Source organism: Nicotiana tabacum, chromosome 3 (assembly GCF_000715075.1).
Source record: "Nicotiana tabacum cultivar K326 chromosome 3, ASM71507v2, whole genome shotgun sequence".
NCBI classification, from domain to species: domain Eukaryota; kingdom Viridiplantae; phylum Streptophyta; class Magnoliopsida; order Solanales; family Solanaceae; genus Nicotiana; species Nicotiana tabacum.
Window position 1 is genome coordinate 170,444,992 of NC_134082.1, and position 13,734 is coordinate 170,458,725.

General features: G+C 36.4%; 2 protein-coding genes across 4 annotated transcripts; one reads left to right on the plus strand and one right to left on the minus strand.

Moving 5' to 3' along the window:
• Window positions 1–2,175: 2,175 nt before the first annotated feature.
• Window positions 2,176–7,549, plus strand: LOC107815060 (uncharacterized). 3 transcript variants are annotated; one of them, XR_012708020.1, is made up of 5 exons: window positions 2,176–2,536; window positions 3,856–5,295; window positions 5,574–5,774; window positions 6,461–6,671; window positions 7,127–7,549. XR_012708020.1 is itself a non-coding variant. In XM_016640572.2 (5 exons), exons 1-5 carry the CDS (start codon window positions 2,444–2,446, stop codon window positions 7,303–7,305), a joined length of 2,109 nt encoding a protein of 702 aa, XP_016496058.1. In that variant the 5' UTR covers window positions 2,176–2,443; the 3' UTR covers window positions 7,306–7,549. The 3 variants fall into 3 exon arrangements, 2 of the variants coding, with proteins under 2 accessions (XP_016496058.1, XP_016496059.1); XM_016640572.2 differs by having other exon boundaries at window positions 6,476–6,671; XM_016640573.2 differs by having other exon boundaries at window positions 2,397–2,536; window positions 3,864–5,295; window positions 6,476–6,671.
• Window positions 7,550–8,572: 1,023 nt separating this feature from the next.
• Window positions 8,573–13,252, minus strand: LOC107815061 (BES1/BZR1 homolog protein 3). Its single transcript, XM_016640575.2, has 3 exons — window positions 12,911–13,252; window positions 9,179–9,939; window positions 8,573–9,028 (listed from the first exon to the last, which is right to left on the minus strand). Exons 1-3 carry the CDS (start codon window positions 13,124–13,126, stop codon window positions 9,025–9,027), a joined length of 981 nt encoding a protein of 326 aa, XP_016496061.2. The 5' UTR covers window positions 13,127–13,252; the 3' UTR covers window positions 8,573–9,024.
• Between the last annotated feature and the right edge of the window lie 482 nt (window positions 13,253–13,734).

The window sequence follows — 13,734 nt, forward strand, 5'->3', positions numbered from 1 at the left end:
CTAAAAATGTGAAAGATGTCTATTTTTGTAATTTTCATTTTTGTAAAACAAACTTAATTACTAACAACTGTAGAATTAAATCCTACATGAAAAATGCGATATATTTTTGTATTTTTTATTAATTTAACAAATAAATATGCGCAGACAAATATACAAATAATTACACAAAAATACCACAAAAATTCAAAAATTACACACCAAGGAAAAAATCGTTTTATTTTGATTTTTTTGGGAGTAATTCTCATATAGGGCAAAAATCACATGCTTACAGTAGTTTTTGCTGAAACTAAACCCTAAGCAATGTAGAGAAGCCAAACCTAAGCAAAAGTTGCTTAAATAAAGATTTCTAAGGAAAGACTATCGTAGGTATCTGAAATCCTAGTTTTTAAAAAGGTATGTATAAATCAATGTGTAAGAGCGAGTGAGCTCAAGAAATGATACAAATCTTCTTTTTTAGCTTTGGGCTTTTTTGAATTTTCAACCTTCGTTTTTTTGTGTTAATTAAAATTTGTTAACCACCAAGCTTTAATTTTTCTTGTCTTTTTCCTTTGTTTTCTTGTTCATTTTTAATAATATTCCCTTCAATATAATATAGATGTAAGATACAAAATGTTTATTTAATTAATTCTTTCTTAAAAAAGAATACATATCATAACTGAATTATACACAAAATTTAATTAAAGATACTTATAGTAATGTATATTATTCACAAATAAGGTCAGATATAAAGTTTGCACTAAATAAAGAATTATTATTTCAACTTAAAATTAATGTGTAAGATACAAAACGAAATTTTAGTCAATTTCTTTCTCAAAAAAGGATATCTACCATAACTGAATTATACACAAAATTTAATTAAATATACTTGTAGTAATGTATATGATACTTATAATAATGTATATTGTTCACAAATAAGGTCAGATACAAAGTTTGTACTAAATAAAGAATTATTATTTCAACTTAAAATTAATGTGTAAGATACAAAACGAAATTTTAGTTGGTTCTTTCTCAAAAAAGAATACCTACCATAACTGAGTTATACACAAAATTTAATTAAAGATACCAATAGTTATAATATACTGGTTTGCTTAATGAAAATTGCATCTCTTTATTTGTACCTCCAAAAGATTCTATTTTGGTCATTAAAAAGAGAACATTTTTTGTTTAAATCAATAACTAATTGCCTTCGATTAGTTAAAGAATGAAATCCAACTTACAGAAAATATTCTTCGATGATTTGCCTGCAGGAGGATCATCGAAGGTTGGAGAAAGAGATAGAAAGCTGACTAGAGTAGGGGGTAGAGGGGTTGTGTATATCTATTCCAATCGGGGTGATAGCTCGACTCGGCAAATGGGAGAAAACCTTTCAAACCAAGCTCTTGGTGTCTGTTTTAGCTTGCTGGAGGCCGTAACATAAATTGCTTTCTTGAGCTTGCATACCAAGTTAGGATTCCTAGGAGAAGAGAAGCCTTGAGTTGGAGGAGGATGAATAGAAACTTAGGAAATGACTTAAAGATAGATGTCGCCGCTGCGAGCCGAGGGAGCAACTTGTTTGGTCTTGCGGTGCACTCATTCCCGTTACGAGAATGAAATGACGCCCCAGCTTGACTCGAGACCTAGACTCCTTACAACTCGTACCAATAGTGGCACTGAGCGGCCAACCTTCGAACCCTCGATTCGATTGTTTTGCAAGAATGTTGAGATGGGTATGTAAGCCATGTATTTGGGAGAGCCACCGACTCTAACTACCGTCCATGTACGATCCATACTAGATCTGACCAACTGTCCATCCTACTTTCTCAACGTTCTTGACAGTCCATCTTTGTCTCAGTAGAGTCTTTCAGTGACACGTTTAGGTCCTCTTCCCCATTACTTAGAAAAAGGTTGGACTACTACTTTCATTAATTATGTTTCCATTTATAATTCAAATTTTTAATGTTGTCTTAAAAGTGTCAAGTGATATTTTCTCAACATGCCACTTGGCTTAACCTCATAATTCACTACCCTCCTTTTAATATAATATAGAAGATATAGATTATATTCAAGCTAAATTATTTTTAAATTTAATAATGAGTCATATTTTTGCACGGGACCATAAAGAAAATAAGTTCACGTACAACAGGGATTAGTATTAAAATAATTTCCAAATAATAAAGCAACAAAATCGTGAAATTAGGGAGATCCTCAAGGATACGTCAGGAGGTTCACCGTTCATGGCAATCTCATCATAAGACGACTGTTCATTCATCTAATCAATCAGACCCCTTTTTCTGCTTCTCTCCCTATATATTCTCTCTTTGGTTGCTTCCTTTTAAATTTGATCTTCCTCCTCTAAATTCTGATATTTACTGGTCGGTAGGAAAGAAGATAATAATTAAAAAAAACGATATATATTGATTGTGAGGTACAGAAATTAAAAATCCCACCAAACGATGCTTAAATAATGGAGCCACATCACAATTCGGATTCTAATTCAAAGCTCTCATCTGCTACTGAAGGAGCTTATTCTAGGGTTTCAAAACCACTTCTTCAATCGGTAATTCTCTCTTCAAGTCTTCTCCTTTTTATATTCCCCCATATTAATTGATTGATTTTTTGATTGGCTGAATATGTTTTGCTGTTCTAATTCGTTGACTTTATCAGAAGTAACGAAATCTATTTGAGCAGCTTTTTAGTCAATTTTTCTGGTTTTTCGTTGGTGCCAAGTTTTGGGTTTTGCTTCAACTGCATTATGTTATTGTCTTTATTAGTAAAATTGTTGGTGTTTCGAAAATTTTATTCATGGTTAGTTGTTGAATTTGTTGTTGAGAATATCTGATGGAAATCCATCGGGGTATTTAGTGAAGTAATACCCATCTTAATGAGAAAAAAGGGGATTTTGTTATGCGATATCATTTGTATGGAGATTAGCCTATATAAAAAAAAAACAATACAGTAAAAAATAAAATAAGAGATAGAGAAAGATTTATCTGAGAAGTTATTGTTTTGAGGTTTTAATTTATTTGAAGGAAATAATTGAGGATTTAGGGGTGCGATCATCTGTGGAGAGTAAACTGGCAGCTAAAATGAGGTGTTAAGTAGTCATCATCTTAGTTACGTTGCTACTTTTTTTTGTGTGTGTGTGTGGGGGGGGGGGGATTCGGGGGTGATTGAAATTTTTTGAATCAGAAGTATAGATGATAACTGACACTCATAAGAAGTAAAAGTAGTTGTTGATGATGAATACTTTGCTGCTAGAACTTATCTATCTCTTATTATGGTAAAAGAACTGACTTCTAGCATTTCTTTAATCACGAAAGTAAGTTTAAGTTGTGATCCCGGCTCATATATTAAATCTTGTTTACTGTATGTAAGTAAGCATCATCAAAAGTTTCTCAAATTGAATAACTAGATTCTTGTGGTCAAAATTAGAATTTATGTTCAGAATTTCAGCCTATATCTGCTGCTTTGGGTGTGATAACTTCCTCGCTGTAAGGAAAGAACTTGTTTGCTTTATTTACTGAACTTTCCAGCACTTGGAACTATCTCAAAGTATGCAGTTGAGAAATTTTTCTTCAGCAAAAAGCCTGCTAATAGTCATGCATAAGGAGTGTTAGTTATATGATGATAGTTGCTACTCACTTGTCTCCTCCATTGGTATATTCCATTTCAAATTGTCCTGATCTATTTCTTTTGCTATGTGAAGCAAATAGCACAGATATTTGCTGCTTGTTGGTAGTTACTCTGTTTTCTCTTCTAAAGTTATCCTGTTATTTATTTATTCACGTAGGTAAAGAGTTGCAGTAATTTCTAAGTGCAAGTAAAAAATTTAAGTTTGACATGAGAATACACACTTATCATGTTTTTTGGTGATAGGACTGTAGTAAGTTTGGAGATAACAGAGGCCTGGATGATATGGATCCAGTCATTGGTTCAAATGTTGTGAAAATGGGTAAGCATGAAGAATATGACAGACTAGCTGTACACCTAAAGGATGAAATTCCTGAGAACACAAATTTGACAAGCCGTCTAGATAATCGAGCAGAAGAACTTGTTGCCAACTTCTCTGTCCAAACCACACGTGAAGCAACACAGGAACTTTTCAGTAAACGGTCATTTCAAGACACTCGAGAAGCTAGTGAAAGGTATCATATGGACTGCTCGAAAGGGGAATTTGAAGAAGATTCTCTAACCCTGAGACAGAACAATATCTGGAAGTTTTCTGAGAAGATTATTAGCAGCAATTGGAATAAAATAGGAAAATGTGGTACTGAAACATCTGGTCAAAATGCAGATCACATAAACAACAACAAGAGTTATATCACGGGCAAGCCAGTGGCTGGAAAGCAAGAGACTGATCATGATTCACCTTTGTGCACAGAAGAAAACTATGAGAAGGGGGCACACACTAGTAAGGATATGGTTAAAGCTAAAGTCTCTAATGTTGATTTAATTCAACAGACCAACGAAAGTGATGCAATAAGAAATTCTCTATACCCACAATTAACTGAAAATAGAGAATGTGAAACACAGTCATCTCAAATGGTAGAAGAAAGTACGTGCCACCAAAATCAAGGAAGATATTTCTGCTATGATTCACCACTGTTTGGTGAAACTGGAGCTTGGATTCCTGTATCAGTTCCTCCTATGTCAGAGAGTGAGCATGAAGAGTGGAATAGAGGGTTCTGCTCAAACGGGGGATACCTTCCTGATGGTGACACAGATTGGAATCAGTGCATGGGGGAAGACAAGGAGTTGACCATGTGGGATGTGGTGGTCGATATGTTGCTTGCAGCCCGAGGGAAAGTGCAATCTCTTGCATCTGGTGATATTGGTAACATGGCGTGGATATCAAGCCATCTCATTGAGCAGGCTTGGAAAGAGATGGCTCAAACCCTCACAGAAGCTAATTTTGGTAATGCCCAGGAAATTCTTGAGGCAGATCCTCCCAAATGGTTGCCTGACAGTGCATCTTCCTCTTGTATGTTATGTAGTGTGCGGTTCCACCCTATCATGTGCAGCAGGCATCATTGTCGATTTTGTGGCGGAATATTTTGCAATGAATGTACTAAAGGAAAGAGTTTGCTCCCTGAAAAATTTCGCACTGGGGAACCGCAACGAGTATGTGATGTATGTTGTGTGCGTCTTGAGTCCGTGCAGCCATACCTAATGGATCGAGTAAGCCGTGCTGCTCAGTTGCCAACCCATGACCTTACTGACCTGAGCACATTGCGATCTTGGGTAAACTTCCCGTGGGGACAGTCAATGGAACACGAAATTTACAAGGCCACTAATACTATTCGGGGCTATGAAAGGGTATGGAGTTCTGTTTCTTATATATTAAATGCTGCATCTTTTATATGTTTACTTATACTAAAATACTCCTGCTAAATATCTGATTATGAAGAAACCAATTGCTGTATTATTGTACTATTTAACCTTCTAGCCTCTAATCCACCATTTGGAGTTCTACTGGTATGCATCTTATATATAAAAAAAATTAAGGAGCAAGCATTGATATCTTTTTTATTTAGTTTCCTGATATCTTATGATGAATATTGGCTTCCTGAAATATTCCGAACAACAAATTTCAGATTGGTTTGTTGAGTTCTGAGAAGAAAATTCCAGAAGCTATTCTACAGAATGCAAGAGGTCTTGCCATACTTACAGTTGTGAAAGTTGGAGTGATGGTCACCTACAACATTGGAACCGGATTGATAATTGCCCGTAGAGAAGATGGTTCATGGTCTCCCCCCTCGGCCATTTCTTCCTTTGGTGTGGGATGGGGTGCTCAGGTGAATAAATTTACTATATTTCTGCTAAATGAAGTAAACTATAATTACCAACCATAAATTTACTATATTTCTACTGAATGAAGTAAAGGATAATTACTGACCATAAGTTTTCTATGTTTCTGCTAAATGAAGTAAAGGATAATTACGGACCTGAATAGCGTGGTCTGAATATAGAGGATTCATATAGCCGGCAACTAATTTCGGATTGAGGATAATTGCCACTTTGCTTGTCTATTTCGAGATGCATTCGTCATTTTAGGAAGAAATCATAGATATGAGCATTGCAGATGGCTGCCATGGACGGTGAGTGTATTAATTGCCACATGGGAAATTGTTACCCAGTGGCTTCTGGATCTTATCCATAATCAATAGGTAACTAAGAAAATTCAAATGTCATCTTGGGATGATTTGTATATACCCCCATTTGGGATGGCAAAGAGTCTTCCTTTCATGATAGTCTTGGTGCTTTGGCAGTTCATCACGGTACCTCGTATTAAGCCCTGGCCATTTCTGTTTAGCATTAAATGTCGGAGAAAGATGTCTGTTCTCTAGTTAGTAAAATTTTCTATTCTTCCTTTAACTTAGTTTCTTCAAGAAGGCAGTGTGTAAAATTTTATAAGGAGGTCAATCAAAATATCATTTTTATTTCAATAGGAACTTCTTATCATCAATAAATTGTAAAACAGATTTCTATTTTGTAGGCTGGTGGAGAACTCACTGACTTCATTATTGTTCTGAGAACTACTGATGCTGTCAAAACTTTTGGTGGTGATGCGCATCTTTCAGTTGGAGCTGGTGTGAGTGCTGCTGCTGGGATCATTGGACGAACTGCTGAAGCTGATCTTCGTGCTGGTACTGGAGGCTATGCTGCTTGTTATACATACAGCTGCAGTAAAGGTATCAAGTCCACCGTGTTTATGAGTTCACATGTGTTGTTCCATGTTATACTTTGATTTGTATGTTCTGTTATTGCATGATAGAGTTGGCATGTGATTATGCTTTTCTATATCACGCGATTGTTAATGGCCAGAAAAATTTAATCTCAGCTTTCCGCTCTCTTGCCTGTGGAGAAAAGTTTTGAATAGTCAAATTGCGGAAAATTTGCTCATCAGGAGAATAATTATGGGTTTTGAAGTCTACAATAATTCATAGAGTTATTGTTGATGTTGATTTAACTTGAAAACAGTTTAGGGAAGTTAGTGAACTTCAAACCAATTTTCTCACTGTCTTTACCATTTAGACTGTATCTGCTGTTTCTATCCCTGGAAGTTAAGTCGATGCTTGCTCTCGAGGCCTAGTTATATCTTTATTTCATGTTTCATGTTTGAAGTTCTACTTTTTTTGTGGTACAGGTGCCTTTGTTGGGTGTTCCCTACAAGGGAGTGTTGTGACTACCCGAACACGAGAAAACTCCAGATTTTATGGTAGCCAGTCACTAAAAGCTCCAGAAATTCTCCTTGGTTCGTTGCCGAGGCCCCCTGCTGCAGCCGCCCTATATCGTGCACTTGCTGATTTATACCAGAAACTTTGAAGGTCTCATTCGTCTTAAAGGGTTGTACATAATGTTACGGGTTGGAAATTTGGGGGCTTGATTATTGCTATTCTTTGTGAATTATGAGTGCATAGATATAGTTAATTGTACAGTATGGAAGAAGAATTGTAAATATAATCATTATCTTTGCTGGGAGAGTATCCTTGCTCACTGAATCTATTGGCAATTTGGCATTCAATTTGGGAAGGAAAAAAATGGATGAAAAGAGTTGTGTTGTGGCGTTTGTTCTGGTACTCGGAAAATTATCCAATAATCCCTGGTAACCCCAATTCTTGATTTGCAATGGTAGTTCTGCTGCCACATTTTCCACTGTAACATAAAGGCCAAGTTAAAGAAGATAGCTATCTCCTTGATAGGGGAGAGGTTCGTCTCTTTCTCGTGTTATGTTTTAGGTTGTTTGCTCGCTCCTGTGCGCTTTACACTTGGGTTATCTGTTATTCTGTTCTATAGTATTTTATTTCTGAATTTTCTTTAAAATACTATAACTTGGACAATAATAAATATTATCTTTTTAGATAATTAAATATTTGGTGATTTAGTATACTATATACACACGTTATTATGCTTAGATGGTTAAGTTGATATTTCTACATTTTTTATTTTGAACTTTATATGATTCTAATATTTTCTGTTTTTTTTTTACTTTATTATCTTCTTAATGTATTTTTTTATTTTTAAGCTATTAAAATTAAAAAATTTGTGACTTACGATCTGTGAGCATAAGCCCCATCTCATGACAAGTAAGTTGACCTGCCTCTCTGTTATTTGTAAAATCACTTCAATATGAATGATAGCAAGATGCAGCATATTAAAATACTACATTTTGTAGTTCCTCCTATATTCGTCTTAATTTTTTTTTGGAGTCAGACAAACAGAAACTCTATGTTATTTTAATTACTGATAGTTGATGTACTCTTGATAGCTTTTCTGGATAAACATATACCATAAGAAATGTAAGCATTTTCGATATCTCTATGGTTCACAAGCTTAGGGACAAATAACATTACATGCATTGAATAACTCCGTTTATTTTAAATGCTTCGTTCTGTTAAGAATTTGATGGCAGCCTCAGCTGTCAACTCCAACCAACATTGTTCAACCCTTGGAGATGTCATTAGGATTCCCCCTTTATTGCTTTAATTGGAGACTCAGATTTCCAAATATTAAAGGCTATGCACGAAGGCATTTACCTTGAATTTTCTCAAGGTCGCTATCGCAACTTAGACAAACCTGGTAGAGCCTACTCTACAACAAAATCACTCTGTTTATAAATGAAGACTGAGGAAAAAAACAAATAAACATAAGGTACAGAAACACAGTTTCTTGTTAGTCAACTCTAGCTACTTACTATATCGTGTGAACAATTACAACAGGGTAACTACAAACAAATTCAACACTGAAAGTGAAAAGAATCAGAAGAACAGGGGAGAATATTAGAGATAATACGATAACGTTCCCCCAATGGACAAAAGAAAAAAAGAAAAAAGAAAAAAAGACTTCACATGAGCTATCTCCTCTTGAAGAAAACAAGAGAAGGAAAATTAACTGCTGTTCCTACTCAGTATTTGTGACTTTCTGGTTTTCCCTGAACCAGAGTATCTTCCACATTCAGGAGGGATGACCAATACAAGAAGTTAAAAGCTTCCAAACTTTGCAATGATCATATAAGCATAGATTTTCACTTTCTACTCGCACTTGCTATCTGCAAAGCAAAGCAGCAAAAGAACACTAATCAGCTACTTTTAAGCAGAAGAGAGAGAAAGAGAGAAAGAGAGGGAGGGAAGGGGGGATGTGTTGGGGCTTAGAGTTGCTTAAGTGTGTTTGCTTCAAAGGTTCAAATAAGAAAGTTTACCTAGTGCTGGAGTTCCCAAGTGTAAGCTCAAGATCATCACTGACACACTCTTCGTGAATTCTTTCTCCTTCCCATGGCTTTACTACTCCCTTCACGTTGCTGCCAAATGCGAACTCTGCTGAGATAACATCCGACATTGGTATATCAGCTGTTTGGTCCATACCAGCTCCAACTGCAGGTGAACATGTCCCACTTTGCCCAGGTGTCCACATTCGAGACCCTCCATTTGATAGTGGCTCCTTAAATCCAAATGGATTTGAGACAAGGCTGAATGTGGGAGATGAAGGCCCATCCTGTGGAGTTTGAATGCCAGAAAGCCATCCTGAATCTGGTGGGGTTTGGCGACCACCAGGACTAGGAGGGGTTGAGAAGGGCAAGAAGGGATAATGATGTTGTATCCATGTTGAATTGGCCGTGGGATTTTCCCAATTATCATTCATCCTAGGAGTACGGGCAGTGGGAGAGCTCGAAGGTGGTGTCACAGGAGCACTTACAGAATCTCCAGGAATGCACAGATGGTGGGGAAAGTTAGATGAGGAAGGCGATGAGCCAGATGATAGGTTCTTAAGCCAAGGAATGAGCGAGTTGGGATCAGAATTATTTTGGACATTGGCAATATAATGGGATGAGACCGGGCTGGGGATAGATGATGAAGCAGGACTTGGGTTATACGAAGCACCAGGGCTCAGTTGGTAAGACGAACAAGGGCTTACTGATGCCGAACCACCAATAATATCCATGTGGTGTACTGGCTTGCAACCCTGCAGAAAAGAACAGATGATAAGCAGCAATAATGGGGCAAATCAAATAGTCAACAGTGAGCGCATCACCAGAATTAAGCTATTATAGCAGAAAGAGAGCTGACATTTGCAAATGCAGACTTGAAAGATTAGATGATTAAGGGCGTCCCGAGATATTTTTAAAGCGTAAAAGCGTCCCCTTCAACATGACTTCAATTGCTTAAGTTCCAGAAAGTGTAACTTAGTTATTACTTAGGCCAGATTCACCAATTAAGTGACTAATATATTATAGCTCATTCGCGCACATCTATCAGCAGCATGAAGATGCCCTAAATCAGAAGCTTCCGCTCTTTTAATGAACACATAAATTGCCATGGAATGAGGAGTACCTACATTTAGGTTGTGCACATCTTGCTATTTGTAAGTAGCCAACTTCCACAACACCATTGACCAACCAACTTAACTCTTCAAAAACAAAGTCAAAACATGCCATAGATTGAAAGAATCATCCTGCTTGGTACCCACTGGATGGTCAAATTATCTCATGATTTAGCAAAGAAGGTATACGAAAGTGATCTTTTAGGAGAACCAGTAGCATAGATGGGCTAAAAAAGCAGCAGCTACCAAATTAAAACAATAACTACGAGTAGCAATAAAAAATGACTATCAAATAACCCATCGACATTTACATGCAGGACCCGACATCTCGATTTGTGACCTCTTTAGGCTCATTTACACATATACACATTTTAAGAGATCTTCCAGTTTAGGTCAACCAAAAGTTTCAAACAGATGTAAATGTGGTTCAGCAATTTAAACCCTCCTTTTTGATCCTCCCAAATTGGTGTCCCTTTAAGCAATGTTTTAAAACATTCAGTTTAACATAACAGTTAAGGGGCCCCCAATTTTTGCTATTTCTATCACAATTCTCTTCTGTATTGTACTTCAAAAATGATAGAGTTAACATATGAACCTACATCTTTCCAACTAATAGAAAACAATTAAAATATTCAACTCTTCCCCTAAATCTAAAAGACACATCTGTCAAACTAGAATTATTACATTGGCATGTATCGAGCAGTGGCGGAGGAAGGATCTCCACGAAGGGGGTTCAAAATTTTTTTTTGTATCTAGTGGGAATTGAACTCATGACCTTATGTAGATTTTGAACCCCCTTGACCACTAAATTACACTTTTGAATTGTGTTAAGGGGGTTCAAAACTTAATATATAGAGGTAAAAAACAGATTTTGCTTTATATATATAGTGTATTTTTTCGGCGAAGGGTGTTCGGGTGAACCCCCTTGCGCCCCCCTAAATCCGGCCCTGGTATCGAGTATTCAAATTGGTAAATTCTGATATTTTCAATGAGCACAGTTTTTTCCAAAGAAAAAATTCCTAGTAGCTTGAAATGGTAACAAAGTAGGGCAAATCCACATTATCTAAAGGGAAATAAAGAATACTCTGTTGGTCTAAAAAGAGCCAAGTCTATTTCCAGAAAGTGAGGACATTCTCTAATTGACTGAGACATTCTGAACTTATTTAATGTTTTGAAATTGCATATTGAGTAGCCATTAATAATTATTTATCAGTTCAATTATAGTTGTTCCCACATAAAAAAGCTCCCCATTAATCCTAATTATAAGCGTTCTCCATATATCAATAAAAGTTTTCAAAACTCATTTCCAAGCTCCAACCACATCTATGCTCGACCTCTAGTTTTCCTTATTTAGGCTACATTTGATACCCACTTGAAAAATTCAAAACCCTATTTTTCATCATCTTGGTTATTCTCAAATGGCACATTTTCAACTTTCAGCTACAACAATCATTTTATGTTGGTCCTCCCTCTCATCCTGTTGATCAAGACTCAGGCACCATGTCCACTAAAGCCCCACATGTTAATGATAAAAGTATCCAAACATACCCATAAGAATTGGACATAACCCAATTGCCAAAACAAGCCATAAAGGCATAAACAACATAGAATGACGGCACCATCAAAATATTACATAATTGTAACCCTACCATCCCAACAACTTTTGAGAAAGGGTGTCCATATCCAATTATAATGTCAACTCTATGATTAAACTGCAATCCCAGCAAACACGTTACCCCCTCACCTCCTAGTCCATCATCAGCCTTTCTCCACATCACATCCAAAATTGATTTCCCCACACGCTCTACAGCCTCAACTATAATTATAAAGAATAAATACATATAAAATAAAGATAAAGGAACCAACATCAATAACAAAACCCAAGGATTTGGCATCTTACAAATTTTTCTTCCATACAATGCTGTAACTCAGATAGTCCATAAGTAACCTACTCGCTCTGTTCTCTCTTATGTGGCACTATTTTTTTATTTCATTCCAAAACGAATGACAACTTCATAATTTAAAAACAATTTAACTTTAAACTATGCTTTATAGCCACATAAATCTCATGGCATACAAGTTTCAAAAGTTTTCTATGTCTTTCTTAAACTTCGTGCCGTACAAAGCACCACCACCTAAATTGAACTAAGTTAGTAACTTTTTTCATTTGTGAGATTTGAACTCTGATAGTGATACATCAAGGCCTTGGGGTTCTACTTCCGTGAATTAACGATTGGACCTTAATATTTAAAATTCCTAAACTACCCTTCATAAAGAAACTGCAGATTCAGTACTCCAGAACTCAGGACTGCAAGCAATCAAAGGACTGGTAAAAACCTGAAATCAGCTGAAATGTCCTTACAACCCATCAATTCCAAAAGGAAAAATGTGGGACCCTGGGAGTACATCAGGGGCTATATAGTCAAATGAGCATCTAGGTGAAATATTCAGACTTTCTGAAAACTCTCTGACTTTGGAGCAGAACAAATCTATGAAGAATTCGTCTTTTTGATTTTTTTTTTCCTTTTCCTCTAAAAGAAGAATTAATTTACAAAATCCAAATGACTGAATCACCAATCTAAAAAAAATTATACTGTAGTACAAATGAGTTTACCTTTCGGTAAGTGGTTCCATCATCTTCAACGATCCAACCAGCTTCTTTACAAAGAGCTTTCAATACCTCGTTATTATCACAGTGCTTAGGGAGCTTATAGTTACCGTACATCCTTAATCCGGCGAAGATCTTGGCGGCGATCGCCCTCCGCCGCCGCTCTCTCCGCTTGTTGTTCTCCCTCTCCTTCCATGTCGGTAGCCGAGTGCCGGACGTCATTACCACGCCGCCGGTTCAGTAGAAGACTTAAAAACCGGAAAAAATTCTCTACCGGTTTAGTTTCTGAACCGGGCTCTGGAAGTAGAAATGAGGAAGCTAAGACGTGTTTGAGCTAAATATGGACATTGTGTTTGAGCTAAATATGAGCAGCTGAGTTAACAATTGCCACTGAATATTAACAAAATTACTGAATTGCCACTACAATTTTTGTTTATTGATTAAAAGTCCTGTAAATGTGGGCGGTGCACGTGTTGAGTCTTTTTACAGTAGTTTTTCGTGGGTAGTTGCGAGGAAAGGGAGTGTTTGAAGTTTAATATGGGGATCGAGTCAAACGAAAACGACAGCGTTCTGGGTTCTTTTGGTAGGGTCTATTATCTCTCTGAAATTTGTAAAGAGAGGGGTAGGGGTAAGAATGGAATTTTAATTGGATGACCAAGTCAAAATCCAAAAAAGGGACCAAAAACAATGATTGTGCTTCTGAATTTGGAGGTAGGAAATCTGCTCTTTTGATATTTTGGATTTTAAAGGTACAAATTCCACCCTCATTTATAAAAGCTGATGTCCTTTCTTGGTTTCTTTTTAAAATTCTTTTCTAATGTATAATCAAT

Coding starts and splice junctions, on each gene's coding strand:
- LOC107815060 (XM_016640572.2), top strand. CDS start 2,444: ATGGAGCCACATCACAATTCGGATTCTAATTCAAAGCTCTCATCTGCT. Junction 2,537..3,855: donor CAAAACCACTTCTTCAATCG/GTAATTCTCTCT, acceptor TTTTGGTGATAG/GACTGTAGTAAGTTTGGAGA. Junction 5,775..6,475: donor GTGTGGGATGGGGTGCTCAG/GTGAATAAATTT, acceptor TCTATTTTGTAG/GCTGGTGGAGAACTCACTGA.
- LOC107815061 (XM_016640575.2), bottom strand. CDS start 13,126: ATGACGTCCGGCACTCGGCTACCGACATGGAAGGAGAGGGAGAACAAC. Junction 9,940..12,910: donor ATGGAACCACTTACCGAAAG/GTAAACTCATTT, acceptor TCTTTTCTGCAG/GGTTGCAAGCCAGTACACCA.